General features: G+C 35.6%; 1 protein-coding gene across 18 annotated transcripts in view; it reads left to right on the top strand.

The window, feature by feature from the left end:
* Clasp2 (cytoplasmic linker associated protein 2) overlaps positions 1–21,183 on the top strand; it is a 189,513-nt gene that overhangs the window by 131,369 nt on the left and 36,961 nt on the right. For 9 of the 18 annotated variants that reach the window (XM_013513734.1, XM_005383646.2, XM_013513733.1 and 6 more), the window contains 5 exons: positions 3,489–3,652; positions 4,582–4,660; positions 4,790–4,840; positions 11,719–11,862; positions 15,833–15,976. In XM_013513734.1, the coding sequence (XP_013369188.1) occupies positions 3,489–3,652; positions 4,582–4,660; positions 4,790–4,840; positions 11,719–11,862; positions 15,833–15,976 (582 nt within the window). The remainder of the gene's footprint in view (positions 1–3,488; positions 3,653–4,581; positions 4,661–4,789; positions 4,841–11,718; positions 11,863–15,832; positions 15,977–21,183) is intronic. The other 9 variants (XM_013513738.1, XM_013513744.1, XM_013513741.1 and 6 more) reach the window with 1 other exon arrangement.

Raw genomic sequence — 21,183 nt, 5'->3', positions numbered from 1 at the left:
AGCAGGAAAAATGGTTGGCTACCAATTATAGGATAAATTTCACTTGGGAAAAAATCCTTACACTTGTTGAACAACTCTTTATTGGGACCCTCAGCCTCTAGATAACTTCGAGTTTAGTTTAGTTCTTGGTGATACAAGACTGTACAAAAATATATAAACTTTATTCTCAACTATTCCATGTTTCAGATAAAATGTAGTACAGAAAAAAAGTTAAATAACACCATAAATAACTAGTCCAACTGAAAATCCTAAGTGGAGAAGATCAGTGACTGTTATTTAAAGTAGTCAGGAAGCTTCTTGATAGAAACTTGAGTGGTAAACTTTGTAGGGAGTCACATACTATATGTGAATGAATGGGTAGGCACTGCAGTTGGGAGAGGAGGAGTAGGAAATTGAGAGTTTTGACAAATGTGAATGAAGAGGGAGAGATAAAGAATGTATATTACTGAATAATCCCCTATTTTGGAAAGTTAGAACCTTATATAAGGGTTTGAGACATTATCCTATAGACAATGAGGGGACATTTAAGGATTTTTGTTTCTATCAAAAAAATGATATCACAATTTGATAGTGAGAAACAAAGATGTGTTAAATACAATCTGCAGGCCGTATCTGCACTGCTGCCTGTTTTTTTGTTTTTTTTTAATGCCGGTTTATTTATGTAGTGTCTATGACCATGCTGTAGCAGCAGGGTTGAGTAGTTGCAAGTCCATATGGATTGTAAAGCCTTGGATAATTACTATCAGCTTGTTATAGGAATGATTTCATGACCCCTGCTACACAGGAAATGTAAAGGTTAAAGTTAGTTTAGTACAGTAGTCCACACCTAAAGTCAGAGAAGTTTGGTGCCTAAAACAGTAGTATGATAAACACATTTTAAGACCAAAGGAGAGCACTAGAATCTCCAGAATCTGGAGATTCTGGACCTTATAGGATAGATTGAGGAGTTCACATTTGTGATGAAGACCAAATCAGGATGAAGACATTTAGGATGTAAAAGAAAAATTCCTGGCAAGAAAGAAGAGACATAATAAAGGGAAAACAGTATCAAACTACAGGAATGACCAAACATTTCGAACTTAAAAAGAGTATTACACATCACGATTAGAAGATGAGAAGAAGTAGGAATAATACAATGAAAACTAAAGAAATAATTCATGGGCTAGTGTCTTTTGCATCTGTAAGCAAAAGATTTAAGTACAGAATAAAAGATAGCAGAGGAGACCATACTTTATATAGCAAGAATACAGAATAGGAAAATTAGCTTTAAAATGAATAAAATTGGCTCTTTGGGTTTTTTGGGGGGTTTTTTTCTTTTTCGATACCGGGAATCAAACTCATGACCTTGCGCTTGCCAGGCAGGCGCTGTGAAATTGACTCTTCTTTGGAGAAATGATTTTTTAGATAGTTAAGTACAGTGGAATGCAAATTGAGGGGAAAGTCAGTGGAGAATTTTATGTTGAAAGTCTGTAGAGTCAGTGGGGTAAGCCATTTAGCAAGAGTGGTAGGCTACAACTAAAACCCAAAGGAGTTAAGTGCTGACTGAGCCACTGACCATCTGTGAAATATTGGAAGAGTCACTTGATTTCCTACTTTTCTGCATATTTATCCATAAAACGGGAGGTTTGACTTAGGTTTCTAATGTTTGTATGTTTTTCAGAAGGATTTTCATATATAAAAGTTTAAAATTGGAATCCTCAGGAGAATATGAAGGCATTGAAGGCAGGTGGGATACCTATAATCCCATCTATTCAGGAGACTGAGGCAGGAGGATGACAAGTTCAAAGCCAGCCTGGGCAGCTTAGCCCAAAGACCCTGTCTCAAAATTCTATAGCTCAGCACCCTCTGGGTTCAATTCTTAATACCACAAAAATAAGAGTTGAAACAAGAGTGAAAGTGAACCACATAATAAAAATTTTTTAAAAAATTATGCGCTAGTAAACCCGCTTTAGGGGAGGAAAAAGTCTTGATTTGTAATATTTCCCAGTTTCTGAAGTGTGAATACTCCTACTGTGGCTGATTTCAAGCTACCAAACTCCTCACATAATTCCTGAAATCACTCTTGCACTTTGCTGAACAGGTAACCAATAAGAGTGAATGCCAGATTGGATGCATGCATTCATCATAGAAGAGGTTCTTATAAAGTGTCTCAACAGTATTCTGAGCTCAGAGTTAAAAGACCAGAGACAATTTAAGCAAAGTACATACTCACCGAAATTTGAAACCTGAGGAAAGCCACATTTTGAAGGAGTAGTCGGGGAAGAGTAAGACCAAAGTTAAAAGAATCTACATTGTAAGATAAGAACTAAGTTAAGACGCTAACTGGGGACCAGAGAATGCTAGAAAATTTAAAGTAATCACAGCTTGTGCTTATAAAAATACATAGCATCTTAACCGAAGTGTGTTTTTTAGTTTTTAACTTATTCACATATTAACTTAGTTAAAAGTTCTAACAGAAAAATCCTTCAGTTGTAGCAGAATAGAGGGGGAATTGTATATAACTGTATAAGAGAAATTAAAGGAATCAGATATACATTGAAAGGCAAATTCTTCCCAAATTAGAACAATTACTTTTGAAAAGAAACACTTTTAAATCAATAGATTTAATCTGTTCTCATTGTGACTCACCTCAGTACATCATGGCTGAAAATCTTGAAAGAGTTTTTCCTCTTTGTATAGAAGTAAATTTTCCAGTGTGGTATTGAATTTCTTGTGCAGAGATACAAGCTTGTTGTAGGTAAACTTTGTATAAATATTTTAATGAGATACATCACTTATAACTCTTAGCTTCTCATCACCTTAAAAATGTTCTAAACTGGTAGACTAATGTTAACTAAGTATAAAACCCATAAATAGAAATGGATACTAATTAGGAACTTTTTTTAAATCACTAAAAGTTAGGTACAGACTTTCATTCTATTTTAGGTACCATTTTATCACAGATAAGTTACTTTTGGGGCAGTTTTACTAAAAAAATATGTTATACCCAAAAGTTTGTGACAATTGTCATTTTGAGAACTCTGAGGATTCTCTAGCCCATTATAGCAAATAAATTTTACACTTTAAGGTAGCTGTTAGTGTAGTCCTCCCCTATTTACTCAGTGTCGCTCTTCCAAAAAGCTGAGAGTCAGTAAGACTATGGATACTTCCTTTCCCTACATTTCTTATGAAATGGATCTCAGTTTAACCAATTAAACTGTGGCGTCAGTGATAACATTAGGTGTGCCAGCCATTATGGCCAAAGTTTCTTTACCAAGTGATGCTGCATGGAATAGCTAATTGTTGAACTTCTGCAAAAGTTGAATAACAGTTCAAATGTACTCTTGTATCACAGAGTCCAATGAAAAGCAAGAGAGATTATTTTTCCGCTTGGCTGCCAATCGCTGTGCCTCTGATTCCTCTATTTCCTTCTATTTCAGTTTTTAATTGAGCATAGAGGTCAATATGTCCTCCTTTTTCTTCCTGTCTCTCCCCTTTATCAACTATAGGTATTCAGCATGTTTTTGGAGACTCTAGTAGATTTCATACAAGTTCACAAAGATGATCTTCAAGATTGGTTGTTTGTGCTGCTGACACAACTACTAAAAAAAATGGGTGCTGATTTGCTTGGGTCTGTCCAGGCAAAAGTTCAGAAAGCCCTTGATATTACAAGGTAATATTTTCTGCATATATTTCAAGTTTACCAAATAATTAGAATACTTAGTTCCAGTATTTAAAAGTTCGGAATTCTAGGTCCTTTCAAACAATTTAGATTGTATAGGCAATATTTGAAAATTGTTCATTTTGCCCAGTCATATGATATATTTAATACATTGTTTCTAGATAAAGATCTATTTCTTTTGTAGACATTTTAATGGTTTGAGTAATTCAATATAGTATTTTATCATCAATAAGATATATCTAGAGTCATGCATGGTGGCATAGTACATTTATGACCAGCTAATTGAGAAACTGAGATGGAGAGTTGCTTGTGAGGGTTGCTTGAGACCACCCTGAGCAACGTAGCAAGACCTGTCTCAAAAAGTCTTCAGTTACGTCTTAGCATTTTGGTTAAGATCAACTGACAATGTATCTGTGAAGAAGGGTTGAAGATTGACTTGACTGAATGTAAAAATAAGAGTATTTTATAAGGTTTAAAATAATATTTTCTCATTTCAGAAGGTTTTGAACCAAGGATATATTTCTACTTTTCCATGTAGATTGTTGAAGTGTTTTATTTCAAATATCCATTTACTAAGTTGGAGCCTACAATTTAGATTTTAGGTGTAGGGAAACATGTCTGAGCATATCGAACCTTTAACTGAATATTTTTTTTCTATTAAACCAATATTTGGGGCAAGATAGACTATTATTTACTATAGTGTTGATTCATAATTCTGTCCTGTGGAAAAATGCAGATGTTTATATTCTTCTCAGAATGTATTGTATACTGTACCACATAGACTGTACCACAGAGACACTACTTCATCACAGTTTTGGATGACATTATGTTTGGGTGTTAAAGTGTCATCTTTTGCTATGAAGTTTGTTAAATGCATACTTGTTGGCTGAATTTTTTGTTTTCCTTTGTTCTTATTTCAGAGAATCTTTTCCAAATGATCTTCAGTTTAATATTCTAATGAGATTTACAGTTGATCAGACCCAAACACCAAGCCTGAAGGTAAAAATTTAAGGTCTTTTGAAGATACTACAGGAACTGATGTATTTTATTAATAAAGTTATATTGATACTTGTATTTGTCATGTGACAAGCAGTTCAATCAGTGGGCTTTGTTTTTATAAACTTTCAGACAGTCAAGCCAGCACTTCGGGACCAGCTTCACTCTTTTTGGAGCTCCAAGGTTTTTTGTTTTAATCTGCATTATTTCTTTTCTTAACTTTCTCTGCCATGTTTCAGATAATGTTTGTATGCATCTGCATTCAACTACTAACCTTTATAAGCCTTTTAAGCATGCACATATTTGATTTCAAATGTTATTCAAATGCCCGACTACCCTTTGGTGAAGCTTACTGGGGATACAATCTGGAAAGCATCACAAGTATGGCCATCTAACCCTACACCGGCAATGCAAATTTGCTTTATAAAGTCTTAGCTAATTTTATGTTTGTGATTTCCCAAAACTTTTTTTTTTTCTTAGTCTTAGGAGTTTTGTAGGTATTTTGGGCAAAATAGCAATTTTTACCTTAGCACTTATTTGATCTCAGTGCCATTCTCTCATGCCCCTTAATGGAAACAGTAACTTTTTTTGCAATGTGATATTTCTGACATGTGCATAAAATTTGTAATCAGGATTAACTTTCTCAGTTTTTGTTTACACACATTTTCCAGTTAACTTATGTAAAAACTAAATGGATTTTAATTTTTTATTTAAAATTACTAAATTTAGTATAAAAGAAAAATAATGTTAATATTTAAAAAGAGCCCCTGGATTCTTTCCAATGTTTCAAATGAAATTAAAGTCAGGGAAATAACAAGCATATGTGCTTTTTACAAGTCTTGTATTTTCTGCTCTATTCTGCACGAAATATACTTCTACAGTGTTAACTGCTCAAGATTGATTTTTTTCCTTTCAGTTTCTGAATGCAATTGTACCTCAGAGTCACGATTTGTTTCTTACCAACATGGACTTACACTCAACATATTGTTATTTTCTTAGAGCTACTTTATGAAAGGGGTTCTTCAACATATTTATTCTGAAAAGTGATCTGCGAAAGAATAATTTACTTGACACTACAGATTAATATTTTTGAACTCATATCCAAGTCATTGTGCTAGGCATTGCCTGTGAATGTAAAACTTACAGTTTTTATCATTGTTGTAATACATGATAAACTATAAGTTAGATAAAAGATACGATATCGCTACTTAGGGTGTTGAACATGTATGTAGAGGTATTTCATGAGACAGTCCAAGTCGAACTTAGGACCTTGCGCTTGCCAGGCAGGTGCTTGTGCCACTGAGCTATATCCCTAATCCTTACATCAGGCTATTTAATATTTACAATCCTAACATATTTTTGTGATGAGAACACTGAAAATTTACTCTTAATAATTTTCAAATATGCAGTATGTATGTTGCTATTATCTGTATATGGTGGCCAGTAGACTTTTCAAACTTATGTTCTTGTGGCCTTCAGCCAGTAATTCCCCAATCTCCCAACCTCTGCTGACCACTACTTTATTCTGATCCCATAAGTTTGACTTTTTCCTAGTCTAAATATGTGAGAATATGCAAATTTGTCTTTCTTTACCTTGCTTCATTCACTTAATGTATCATTCTCCACATTCAGCCATTTTCTCATAAATGACAGGATCTCCTTTATTCGGGCTGAATAGTATTTGATATTATGTATTTATATATATTGTTTCTTTATCCATTCAACCATTGATGGGCACTTAAGCCAATTCCACATCTTGATTATTATGAATAATGCTGGCATGAACATGGGAATTCATCTCTTCAACATAATTTCATCTTTTTTTGTTTCTCCATTCTTTTATTAATTTTTATTTTTTAATTAGTACATGTTTGCAGCACATAGTGATTATATTCTTCACAGGGAATTGGTGCATGTACATAACACATCTTAATTCTTTTTTTATCCCCTTCTCCTCTCTTCTCTCCCCTCTCTCTTCATCTCTTGGTCCCCTTCCCTTTTGCAAAAGATCTGTCTCCCTATTTCCTATTATTAGCCTTTCATTTTGCTCTTTAATTCTTTATGCCTTGGATTTCTCATTTAAGAGAAACCATGCAATATTTAATCTGGTGTGTCTGATTTATTTTACTTGACATTTTGGTCTCAAGGTATATCCGTTTTCCTAAAATGATTTCTTTCTCTTTACGGCAGAGTATAAATACCATTGAGTATAGATGCCACATTTTCTTTATCCTTCTTGATTTGTTGATGGACATAAAGGCCACTTCCAAGATTTAGCTATTGTGATTTGTGCTACTATAAATATGGGTATGTGTGTATCACTACTATATCACTGCTGTATGCATCACTATTATAAATATGGGTATGTGTGTATCACTGAATATTGGTCAAACTGGATATTGACATGCCAGAAAAACCAGTAATGTAACAACTTTGCCTCCACTAACAATAGAACAGTATTCAATAGTAATAACATAAAATTAACTGTCTAAAGATTAGTAAAGCTTAATGGTTATACTCGTAAAGATAGAGTGGATGGCAAATGAGAGAATGAAAAAAAGTAAAATTTTTAAAATTAAGCGATGGCAGAAGAAGAGGAGAAATATTGAGAAGAAGGATCCTCTTAAGGAATGAAAAGAAGTTAACAGAATTATATAAAAATAACAGAAAATAGCAAACAAGAAAAAGAAAAAAAAATAAAATAAAAGGAAAAAATGAACAAAAAGGGGGTAAAAACCCAAACCAATGAAGTTGAAAAAAAATGAGTCAATAATAATAATTCATCTGTATTTTTCAATGGGTAGTTTCTTTTCAGGATCTGTAGTCTTAGAATCCAGCAAGTTATGGTTTTCTCCAACTGGGTTTATGGATTATGGGTTTGTGAGGTGCCCTGCTGCTCCATAGGTCCCTCTGTCCATACCCCCATACTGTGACAACTGTCGAAGCTGAGGCATGTCCTTGCTCTCCTTGCTGAGCAGGGAAAGCAATTAGATCGCTGATCTCTGTGCTGGATGTAGATAGTAGTTCATGGGTTCACACAGATTGCTAGAGTTCAAGCCAGTACTTTCAGATCCACCCATCTCTGAAAGCCTCACTCACCAGGCCTTTCTCCTCACCAGAGAACACGGGACCCTGTGTCCTTCTGGGTCCTAGTTTAAACTCCTCAGGAGGTCTGTATCTAGCCCACAGCCTCACCATGACTGTCTCTTATGACTGTCTTTCACTCATTCACTGCAGTACGGTTAACACTAGAGACCCTGAGGGAAGTTGTTCTATGGTTGTTCTGTGGCTTAGTCCTTCTTAAACAATTAAGCCCTTCCCAAAATGGCTTCTGATGAAACCCTCTTAAATATGACAGGCACTGTACTGCACTGGATTTCTTCTCCAACTCTAGCCTGCTCTGTAGGAGGAATCACTTTTAGTAAAACCTCGTGCTATTTTGCACTTTACAATGACTGTAGGCTTTTCTTAGCGTTACCACTGGTGGCCTAATTGGTTGTTTCTCCCTGGAGCTGGTGACTTCCAGGCTTACCTTCTCTGCCTGGTCATTTGCTTTGTCCATGATCAGGTCAGTTGGTAGGTTAGTTGGTACCTCTGCTGCCCTGTACTGAGGAGAAACAAAACACAGAACAGGAATCCGTGGACACAGAGTTGCCCAGGGGTGAACACAACTCCCTGGGTTCTGTCTGGTGGCAGCGGTTCTGGACCTCTAGCTGTGCGAGCCTGATTGCATATCTTTTGGGTAGATATTCAGTAATGGGATTAACAGATTGTACGGTAGTTTGAGGAACCTCCATATTCCTTTCCATCATGACTATACTAATTTACATTTATAATAGTCTTCAAGTGTTCCTTTTTTTCCCCCACACAGGCCAATGTTTATCTTTCATCTTTTGTATAATACCCGTTTTAACAGATGTGAAGTAATGCCTCATTGTGATTTTCATTCACATTTCCCAGATGATCAGTGATGTTGAGCTTTTTTTCATCTATTGGCCATCTGTATATATTCTTTTGATTCATGTCTCTTTAGATCCTTTGACCACTTTTTAATCAGATTGTTTTCTTACATATTTTCAGTGTTTTCAGTGTTTATTTCTTACCATATATATGGTTTCTTAATATATTTTTCCATCCCATAGGTTGTTTATTTCTTTTGATGTGCAAGTGCCTTTTAGTTTGGTATAATTCCCTTTGCCTGTTTTTGTATTGATTGCCTTGTGAAACTATAAATACTTCTTAAAATTCATTCATTAATAAAGAGGAGTGTAGTTTGATCCCTTCTGTCTTACTTGTTCTTGTAACTGGAAGGAGAAAGGGAAAAATGTATAAGAGTAAGAAGCTTAGTTTTTAATATTACTCCCCACCAAATAACTTAGCATGTCACTTGCCAGAGACCTTACTTGGTCCAAGTGACAAAAGTAACATTAAAATCAATAAGAGAAGAAAGAACACAGAAAAACTAAACACATTAATCTTAGCAATCATTTTTTTAAGTTTTAATCATACATTTAAACCTTCCTTTATCTAATGCAGCAAATCAGCACTTCATATATGTTTAACATTTGCTGAATCCAAAACCAGCGCTCTGTCCATTGCCATTTGTAAAGCATAGAGGTACAAAATAGTGACTGTAGTATATAACAATATATTGTATAGTGCTTGAAGGTTGTTAATGGAGTGAAAGAATGTGGGGAGGTGCAGGCCAAAGGACAAAAAGTTAGATATATGTAAAATGAAAAGCTTAGAAATCTAATGTGTAATATGAGGACTATAGTTAATATTATGTTAGATGTGGTGGCCCATTCCTATAATCCCAGCACACAGGAGGCTGAGGCAGAAGGATTGCAAATTTGAGTCCTGCTTGAGCGACTAGTTAGACCCTATCTCAAAATAAAAAGGTTTAGAGATGTAGCTAGTATGAAGGCCTTAGGTTAATCCATAGTACCACAAAAAGTAAAAATTGAGTTACATTTGAGATGTTTGCTTAAATAGTCAGTTTTAGGTATTCTTGCCACTTTCGTAGATTATAGAGGTAATTGTGTGTGTGTGTGTGTGTGTGCCTGTGTATCATTGTATACCCTCAGTATATAAAATTTGAAAGTTTTAATATCCTTGAGATGGTAGCAAACTTGCCTAGCTTGTGCCAAGGCCCTGGATTCAATTCCCACCACCTCCCCAAATCATTGAAAGAGTAAATTTTAAGTGTTCTCTCCACAATAAGTATGTGAGGTAATGCATAAGTTAATTCCTTCAATTTTGCTATCTCACAACGTATACATATGCACACAAATGCATATAATTGTTATTTATCAGTTAGTTTGTGCTAGAGGGGTAGCTGAGTGGTAGTATGCTTGCCTAGCATGCACAAGAGCTTAGATTTGATCCCTAGTGATGCCAAAAAAAAATAAGATAAATAAAAGAACAAATTTTTAGAAAAGTATATATGTCAAGTCTGAGACAACCAATATTTAGAAATCCTAAATTGTTGGGGTATATGAAAAAACAGCTGTTTATCAGCTGTACCATACCTGAGAGAAGGGCTGTAATTTAATAGTGGCTTATTGAAAAGTTAAAAATGACTGAGTCTAATCGTACCATAGTGATATATATGCACTCATGTTGATAGCAGCACAATTTGTAATAGCTAGATGTTGGAAACAATCCAAATGCCCATCAACTGAGGAATGGATAAAAAAGATGTGGTACTTTTATGCAATGGAGTACTACTCAGCCATAAAAAAGGATAAACTGGAGGCTTATAGGTAAATGGATGCAACTCAAGATCATACTCCTAAGTGAAGTAAGTCAGATTCACATGTGTAAACATCATATTGTCTCCCTATTGTGAGAAACTGAAAGAGTAAATAAGATCCAAACTGTACAATAGATATTGTGAACTGAGAAGAAACTGAGATGGGGGAAAGGAGAAAAGAAGGAAGGGAAAAGCAAAAAAAAAAAAAAAAAAAAATATATATATATATATATATATATATACACATATATACACAAACACACAACACACAAGTTAGTTGAGATAGTTATACTACTAATTTCTCTTAGTTCATTGAGGAGAAAGGTTTATGCTAATATTGTTTGGACCATTAAATGTCTATATCTTGTACTTCGAGTAACTAAAGATAATACACAATGTATTAATGATTATAACTCCTATTTTCTTGTTTTGAAATTATTGTTTTTTTCTCTTTAAAATCAAAATTTTTAAAAATGGCTGAGTCTAGACAGAAGCATATGTACTTTGGAAAAACTTCCATCTCTTGCTGATCTTGACACTCCCGTGCCAACAACACATCTACCTTCCATGTACCCATACATCAAGAATTACTGGGAAAATAATGAGACTTTTTACACCCATATACGGTAACTTCTCATACAAAGAAATGTTGTCTTTTCTCCAGTGGTACGTCTATAGAAGATTTTTGTGACACTTTTTAGTGGAAACCAATTCTAACTTTTTGTGGACCTAAACGTGATCACATTTGTGAGTCTTACCCTATGTGTGACAAACAATCCCCCCAAAACAAAAACCCTATATTGCCCACTGTGATTAAAGATTTGATTAACAGTACTGTATATTCAAATACTTTGGTTTATTTTGGCAAAAATGAAAACACTGAGTTGACAAAGACTGGTTCACTGCAAGGTGAGTTAAGAATCAGCTGTACAGTCTGAAGGATTCTTCAAGAAGAGGTTTATAATTGTGTTGAGAAAGTTTTCAGCATTTTTTCATATTTGGGAAATGAAATGCCTGAGACCTAGAACTGGTAAAAACAGATATCACCTTATCATGTACTTGTATCTCAGGTAGGTAAATAGTTGTATAGTTTCTTTTTGTTGATTTTGTTCATTTTCTACTTATCAAAATATGGGCTGGGAATGTGGCCCAACAGCACAGCACCTGCCTGGCAAGTGCAAGGTCCTGAGTTCAACTCCCAGTACCTTCCCCCCAAAAATAGTTGTGTGGTTATTTCTTAAGCATTTTCCACTATCTCACAATGACCATCCTATTGTCCTCTCTCACTGTGCTTACCTCTCTGCAGGTGAAGGTTGCTATCCTTAAATACATAGAAACTCTGGCCAAACAGATGGATCCAGGAGATTTTATAAATTCCAGTGAAACTCGCCTGGCAGTGTCTCGGGTCATCACTTGGACAACAGAACCCAAAAGTTCTGATGTTCGGAAGGTATGTTTTTTTTATAAGGCTTAGAAGATAAATTAGAAAAGCAAGCCAGTAATTTTGTATTGCCAGTGAAGGAAACTAATATTTTTAGGATGCACAATTAGCAGTGAGTTATGAAGTACTTTGTTTAATCTTCTTCTTAAAATTCTTTTAAATTTTATCCAGTTGATATAAGCATAATAATCAAAAAGAAGAGTCAAAAATAGCTGCCCTTACCGTAATCCTCCAAACCTCTAATATTCAAAATATCCTGAGTCAGTCCTCTTGCATTTACCTATGTATTCCCAATAAAAGCTGACATTGTTCTTGATTTGTCAATTTTAGGCATTATTTATTGTTTTGCTGATAGTGTAGGCATTATATTTATTACCTTAGTGTATCAGCTGTCCCATTGCTGGGACACAGTACCTGACACCTAAAACATAAAAGAGGGAGGTTTAAGTTGGCTCACACTCTCAGAAGATTCAGCTGATGATCTGCTGGCTCCAGGGCATAGCTTCATAGCAGAAGGGCATAGCAGAACAAAGATATTTAATTCATGGTGAACAGGAAGCAGAGCAAAACAGTGCCAAAGAGGAAGGGACTAGGGACCATACATAGCACCCAAGTTCTCACCTCCATGATCTATCCAGACACACCCAGAAGCGTGCTTTACGCATTCCCCAAGGCAGCTCCCAAGCCAAGCATGTTGACACAGCTAAGCTTAACTGCTACAGTTAGTAAATGAGGACTTACTAGTCCCATATTCCTGTATTCTCTCCTGTACCCTTCCCCATAATCTTCAAAATACTTATGAATCAGTAACTGGGCATCAGCAGAAAAGATTGACATTTGGCTATGCAAGCACCTGCACCTATACCAAGTAAGTGGTTTGCTATTGCCTTCTTTCTTAGAGAAATTTGTTTTAGGATTAATAATTTGCCTGGTTTCATTTGCTTGAACTTTTAAAAATATTTTAAAATATCTGTTAATATTTTCAAGATCTCTGCCACATACCTATAGCTACTATTATTCATCCACTCAAAATATATATTATTGATATATTTTTTGGAAATGTCCTTCCCAGGTACTCTCGTCTCCAGCTTGTACATGTTTTTTTCCTAATCTTGCTGCATAGGTGTGTTCCTGGGCCTTCTCCTCAACATCTTCCTAAGGCTTTCAATCACCTATAGTTATTTGTTGTTTGAGTCGTATGTCTTCATTTCCTTCACTGTTTGCTGCAAAGGAAACCTCAGACTATAAGTGTTATGAACATTACTAAGAGGGATAAAGATTGCACGTATAAACAACAGTATACATTCTCTAGTATACATCAAACATACTGCTGAGTCATGAAACAGTCCTCAGTGGTTTAAAACAATAGAAGTAACAAAAAGTTCTCTGATCATAGTGGAATGAAATTAGAAATTAGGAACAGAAGGGAATTTGGAAAACTCACAAATATATCAGATTACATAATCCATTCCTTAAATAGCCAGCAAGCCAAAGAAGAAATAAAAGAGAAACTAGAAAATCCACTGAAATGAATGAAAATGAAGACATGCCATGCCAAAACTGGTGAGATGCACAGTGAGGCATGATGACACACACCTGTAATCCCTGCACTTGTGAGGCTGAGGTAGGAGGATTGCCATGAGTTCAAGGCCTGCTTAGGCTACATAGTGAGTTCAAGGCCAGTTGAACTACAGTGAGACCCTGACTCAAAAAAACAAAAACAAAAAAGAAAAACATGAGATGCAGCTAAAGCATTGATTAGGGGGAACTTTACAGCTGTTGATGCTTAGAAAAAGAAGAAAGATAATAGCTTAATCCACCACCTTAAGAAAGTGGGGAAGAGCAAAGCAAACCTGAATCCAGTAGGAGGAAAGACCTAATTTTGTAATTATGTCATAATTTATACTCTCATAAATAAGATTAAAATGGAAATTAATAGAATATAGGAAAACAGTAGAGAAAACCAATGAAACCAAAAGCTGGTTCTTTTGAAAAATTAATAAAACTGACAAGGCTTGAGGTACATTAACCAAGAAAAAAAAGACTTACAGAAACTGTTGGCACATTTTTAAGTAAAAGAATGATATGAAGCTGTGTGTGATGGTGCACATCTGTAATCCTAGCACTCAGGAAGCTGAGACAGGAAGATTGCTGTGAGTTCGCGGCTAGCCTGAACTACATAGTGAGACCCTGCCTCAAAAAAGTAAAGAATGATATGACCTATGTTTTTAAACACTGGCTAATAAGACAAAAATGGACTACTAGTGTTTTCCATAATGAGGAGGAAAGAGTGAAAGGGCAAGAATTGATATTAAAAATAACCCAAATTCTCACATTGTATAGTAGGAAATCAGTAAAAAAAAAGTCTGAATACAAAAACTAAATATGTAAATCTATGACTGTTTGTTGATACAAAACAAGCATTACAGAGAGTTATGGAGAGCTAAACAGAATTGAGAACTATAAAATTTTTTCCATAGCTTTGTCTTTTAAATTTATATGTATGTATTACTTTGATTTAAAGACCTGAAAATTTATTTTAAATATAAAGTACATCCAGTAAGGCAAATGTGACAGAAAAATTTTTAAACATGATATATAAAGAACTTGGTTAAAATTTAGTAATTTAAGTAAATCTATAGTCATTTAAGTCATACTAGCTGAATTGAACAGTGGAATATAAAGGAGGATCCAGAGATACTTAGATTTATATAGGAGATTAGTTCACGATAAAGATATAGCTTAAACTCATGAGGAAAGGGTATGCTTGATGAATGGTTTGGGAGGAAGTGGGCTGTCTGTCCATAAAGCTTAATCGCTGAACTAAACTCTAGACACAGGAAACTTAAGTTTTCACAGTCATTGGTTTATATACTCAGATTAACTTCCCTTCAGTGTGAATCTAAATAGTGCAAGACTATAATTTTTTTCAGAATGCACTATTAACATGTTAAAGTCTACATCTACACAATATATGCTTTGTTTTTAATAAAACAAGCTCATGTTATAGCTGTTGTTTTATATATTTCTCCTTCAGTAATCTATGATAGGCTTCTCACAATTTCTCCTCAAATAGATCTATGTTATACTCCAAGACTGTTGTATAATATTACATTGTTGCAGTATAACACAATTTAATCATTCCTGTATTATTGCATAGTTAGATGCTATAAGCATACCACACTTAAGTTTTCATAGAGTAAGGTCAGAAAACTTCCATACAAAGTGCACATTTGTATACAAGTTGTGTGATCATTTGTAGTTTTCTCTCTTAATTTTCTCTATAACCTGAACTTCAGTGATTGACTTTTAGTAACTCATTTAATTATTTTAGAAGATGAAAAGAAATGTGTATATTTTCTTGACTTTGAGTAAGCTTTTGTTTGTTCCCATTTACACTAAACAGTAGGCTTATTTTAGCTTCAATTGTAGACTTGTTAGATTACTTGCTTGACAAAAGATAAGATACTTTCAGTTATTTTAAGAGTCACATAGTGAGGAAGTAGATACTGTGGTGCTAATTTGCTCTGAATGGGTTTTATATAGCCATCCTTTTTCTTTGTAATGATTTATTAGGAAAACTGAAATAGTATATAGATAGCCAGAATAACTCTAGAAAGTATCTATCTGGATAACTTCTGCTATCGTTATACTTGTTAACTTTTTTCATATTCCCTTAACTTGAAAAAAAAAATGGTAAGTCAAATGTTGTTTTATCTTTCCAAGGATTGAGTGTGTAACACTGGTAAACTGTTTGCCTGTTACACACAAGGCCCTGGGTTCAATGCCCAGCACTAGGGAAAAAAAATTGTCCTTCAAAGGAAAGAAGTATGAAAACAAAACACTTTACCTTTTCTTTCCCTGAGAAAGGTGATCAATTCTTATTAATGCCATTGAACCAAAATTTGAGAGAAGAAAATGATCACTCTTGAGTAAGCAAAATGCGTTTATGTACTTCCTGTGTGCTTTTATTTTTCAGGCAGCACAGTCAGTGCTGATTTCTTTATTTGAACTCAATACCCCAGAGTTTACAATGCTATTAGGAGCTTTACCAAAAACTTTTCAAGATGGTGCTACCAAACTGCTTCATAATCACCTTAGAAACACTGGCAATGGAACCCAGGTATTTCTTACTTTTTTTCTTGGCTGTTGTATAATGTGATGGTTTAACAATAATTGCTTTCTTTTCACATTAAGTAAACTTGCTCCTAGTGTATAATTTTTGCATCTGCATCAGGCACCGTTTCTTGAACAGAATTAAATATTTTCTCAGGAAGAATAGCATCACTAGCTATTCTTGTCCCGCCATGTTTGTTTTATAATTTGTGTACATTAGCATTCTGGTGAACAGCAGCCAAGGTATAAATAAGAAAAGCCAAATGTGAGCAGAACATAGATGAGTGCACCAGCTTTAGATCAACCAATCCTTATGTGAATACTAAAAGGGATTATTGCAGAGTTAACAAATAAAATTCAAAGAGGGTACTGTTTAATGATTACAGGCTTCCAAGTTTATATGTGTCTAGATACACAGGATTTTGTTTGGGGGAAGATCTGAGTAAATGAAACATTGAGCAGGAAATATAAAGTGTCTATAATACCTCTAAGAGCTATACTGAATTTTGAGAGAGTTGAGACAGACAGACCAACCACTTAGGTAACTGATAAAGGAGAATGTAGTTATACTTTTTTTTTTTTTTTGAGAATGCAGTTATACTTATTAGTAAGCTTAAGGTAAGGTGTGAGGATTAAAAGTAACTTAAAATAATTTATGAATCAGTCAATTATCTTTTTTAAAAGATAAATATCGTTTCATCATACTTTAAGAGATGGGCAAAATAATATGACTCCATTTTGCTCTGTTGTGGAGATCATTTGTTAAGCATACACAAAGTGGAATAAAATTTCATTGTAGTAACAGTTTGAAAGTAGATAATTGGATCAAAATAGAAAGCTAATTTAAAATTTTTAGAGGCAACCCCCAACTCTGACGCATTACAGTCTGTGTCTCTGCTCTCTGTGCACCTGGTGTAGACAGGAAAGTCTGACTGAGAAGGCCCTCTAACTGCTAACACCGGGGTTTGTGTTTAGGCCCTCCCTGGACATACACTGCGCCCCCTGAGGTACTAGAGCGGGCAGTCCACAAACTGCTGACACCACGGTTTGCATCTGCGCTTTGTGCTCGTCCTGACCTCCCACAGGTCACAGAAATAGGCAGTCTGTGATCACCGCCAGTGCAGCCCACATCTGGCTCCTGCGCGTGCCCCAAGCTGCCTGGAGACAAAGAATAAGGTGGTCTGTAATCCACTGACATCATGTTTCGCAACTGAATACCAAGAGAACCAGGTATTCCCCATCTACTTCCCTGGAACAGAGCAGGCAACTCACGATCCTGCTGCCCTTACAGTCTGTGTCTCCGCCCTCTGTGCACCTAGTGCAGACAGGAGATTCTGACTCAGAAGGCTCACAAACTGCTAACAATGGGGTTCACATTTGGGCCCTCCCTGGGAGTTCCCTGTGCCTTCTGACGTACTAGAGCAGGCATTCCACAAGCTGCTGACACTGTGGTTCGTATCTGGGCCCTAACCTCCTGGAGGTCACAGAAACAGGCGGTTTGCGATCACCACCAGTGCAGCCCACAACTGGCTATTGTGCATGCCCCAAGCTGCCTGGGGACACTGAACCAGGTGGTCCACAAACTGCTGACTCAGTGGTTCATGTCTAGGCTCTGCCTGTGCCCTGAACTGCCTAGGAACACAGGACCAAGTGGTCCATGACCACACCACCAATACAGCCTGCTTCTGGGTCTTATGCATACCCTGAACTGCCAGGAGATACTGGATCATACAGTCTGTGACTGACCAACATTGCAGTTTGCTTTGGAGACCTGGGAAAACTAGGTACACTTTACCATCTGCCAGAAGACCCCAGACTAAGCAGCGCATCTCAGGGGACACTGAGGGGCAAGCCTAAACTAGGGATGCTAGCGACCTTTGCTGAGATGCCAGGGAAGAGGGAGACCTAGCACTCTGCCTCCGGCATCAAACATGACAAGACAAAAGACTAAAACACAGTCTCAGATCCTATCTCTCATAGGACAACTTGGTAAACACACACCTGAAATTCCTGAAATGATTGTAATGAAAGTAAAGAAACAATTCCATCAGACCATACAAGACATCAGATCAGAAATAATCTCTCAGGCAAAAATGAAATGACACCAATAATGAAAGAGTTGCTTGCTAAAGAAGACATATATCTAAGAAGACATATCTAAAGAAGACATATATAAAAAAAAAACAGATGAGCATAGGAAACTAATGGAAACATTAATTGAACAATATAGGAATGAACTAGAATGCATGAAGCAGATTCAAAGAGATATCCAGGAAAGCAAAACTTCCATTGAAAGCTGGCAAAACTGCTTGAATGAAGCTGAAGATAGAATATCAGATCGTGAAGACAGCATGGCAGCTAGAGATCATGAAAGAAAAGATCTCTTAAAATCAACAAGGAAGGAAGAAAAATCAATGCAACAGCTGCAAGACGAGGCAAAGAGAAATAATGTAACACTAATAAGATGCAATGAACAACAGGAGGCAACAAAAATGACATAAAAACAATATTGGCAGAAATAATAGCAGAAAATTTCCCAAGCATGGAAAAAGAATCCAGTGTACAGGTGAATGAGGCATATAGAACTCTGGCCAGTCATAACCAAAATAAAACTACATCCGGACATATAATAATACAGATCCCAGATGTCCAGCAAAAGAACAGAATATTAAAAGCTGCTAGAGAAAAGAAATAGATCAGTTATAAAGGAAAGCCCATCAGAATCACAGCAGACTTCTCAACACAAACTGTCCAAACGAGAAGAGCTCAGAGTGAAGTATTACAGGTCCTGAGACAAAACAGCTTCCAACCAAGACTGATGTATTCTGCAAAACTACCCTTGAAGTTTAGTGGAGAAATAAAATATTTCCATGACAGAGAACAACTGAAGAACTTCAGGAGTGCCAAACCAACCTTATAGAGAGTACTAAAAGATATTCTAGACAGAGCAAAACAAGACCACAATTTCCAGAACAGTAATAGAAAGGAACCCTCAAGCACAGCAAGCAGTGAAACAGATAGAAAAAGTAGGAAACCAACAGCAAGTAAATAACATGAGAATGATAAGCCAACATATATCAGTTATAACCATTTATGTAAATTGTCTCAATTCAACAGTCAAAAGAAACAGACTGGCAGAGTAGATTAGGAAACAAAATCCATCAATATGCTGTATATAGGAAACACACTTTACTCAAAAGGAAATTCATAGACTGAAAGTCAAAGGATGGAAAACATTCTTCCATGCAACAGGAACCTAGAAAAAAGCAGGAGTAGCTATTCTGTTTGCAGACAATGTAAACTTCAAACTGAGAACAGTCAAAAGAGATAAGGAAGGTCACTACATACTTGTTAGGGGAAAACTGCAAGAGGAAGAGATAACAATCATAAACATGTATGCACCAAATATGGGAGCATCAAACTATATAAGACAAATCTTAACAGACATGAAAACCCAAATAATTAATAACACTGTTGTAATAGGGGACCTAAACACCCCTTTGACACAAAGAGATAGGTCAACTGGACAAAAAATCAGCAAAGAAATAACAGATGTGAACCAAATCTCCAAACAAATGGACTTAGTAGATGTATACAGAGTGTTCACCCCACAACATCAGAATACACATTTTTCTCAGCTGCAATGGGACTTTCTCTAACATAGACCAAATTCTAGTCCATAGAACATACCTAACTAAATGCAAAAGAACTGACATTATCCCATGCATGTCATCTGACTACAGTGCAATGAAATGAGAAATTAATGACAAAAGGAACTCCAAAAACTCCATAAAAACTTGAAACTTAAACAACTACCTCCTGAACAACCAATGGGTCACAGAAGAAATTAAAGGAAAAATTCAAAAATACCTACAAACAAATGAAAATGTAAATACAACTTACCAGAATCAGTGGGATACAATGAAAACAGTCCTCAGAGGGAAATTTATAGTGGTGAACTCACACATAAGGAAAACAGAAAGAGAACAAATAAATAGCATAATGCTGCACCTCAACCTCTAGGAAAAGAAGAGCAAGGCGAGCCCAAAGAAGGGAGTAGGTTATAAAGATCAGGGCAGAAATTAGTGCAATTGAGATGAAGGAAACACTACAAAAAATAAATGAATCAAGGAGTTGGTTCTTTGAAAGAATAAATGAAATTGATAAACCCCTAGCCAACCTTATCAAAAAAAGAAAGGAAAGAATTCAGATTCATGCAATAAGTAATGAAAAGGATGAAATCACTACAGATCCTACAGAAATTCAAAAGATCATTAATACCTACTTTGAAAATCTTTACTCCCAGAAGAAATGGACATATTCCTAGATATGTACAAATTACCAAAGTTGAATCAAGAAGATATAAAAATTCTGAACAATTCAATATCGATTAATGAGATTGAAAGCATGATTAAAAACCTACCGACAAAGAAAAGCCCAGGCCCTTATGGATTCACAGCAGAATTCTACAAGACATTCAGTGAAGATTTAATTCCAAAGCTCCTCAAACTCTTCAATGAAATTGAAAAGGAAACAATTCTCCCTAACTCATGTCTAGAGGCAAGTATTATACTGATACCAAAAACAGAGAAAGACCCAACCAAGAAAGAGAACTACAGATCAATCTCTGTTATGAACATAGATGCAAGGATACTCAATAAAATACTATCAAATAGAATGCAGCAAATCATCAAGAAAATAATACACAATGACCAAGTTGGATTCATTCCAGGAATGCAGAGATGGTTCAATATTTGAAAATCAATTAATGTTTTACACCATATCAATAGAGCCAAAGACAAAAACGACAGGATCATCTCAATAGATGCAGAAAAAGCTTTCAACAAAGTCCAACATGCATTCATGATAAAAACCCTACAGAAAATAGGAATAGATGATCTTTACCTCAACCTGATCAAAGCCATCTATGACAAACCAACAGCCAACATCATACTTAATGGACAAAAACTAAAAGTTTTAACTTTAAAATCAGGAACAAGACAAGGATGTCCATGGTCACCACTTTTATTTGTCATAGTTCTGGAAGCATTAGCCAGAGCAATTGGACAAGAGAGAGAAATAAAAAGAATAAGGATAAGAAAGGAAGAATTAAAATTACCACTATTTGTAGATGATATGATATTTTACATGGAAGACCCCAAAAACTCCACTAGGACACTTTTTGAATTAATCAACAAATTCAGCAGTGTAGCT

Source organism: Chinchilla lanigera, unplaced genomic scaffold (assembly GCF_000276665.1).
Source record: "Chinchilla lanigera isolate Chin_1 unplaced genomic scaffold, ChiLan1.0 scaffold00020, whole genome shotgun sequence".
Taxonomy (NCBI): Eukaryota; Metazoa; Chordata; class Mammalia; order Rodentia; family Chinchillidae; genus Chinchilla; species Chinchilla lanigera.
This window is presented reverse-complemented; position numbering and strand designations above follow the sequence as displayed.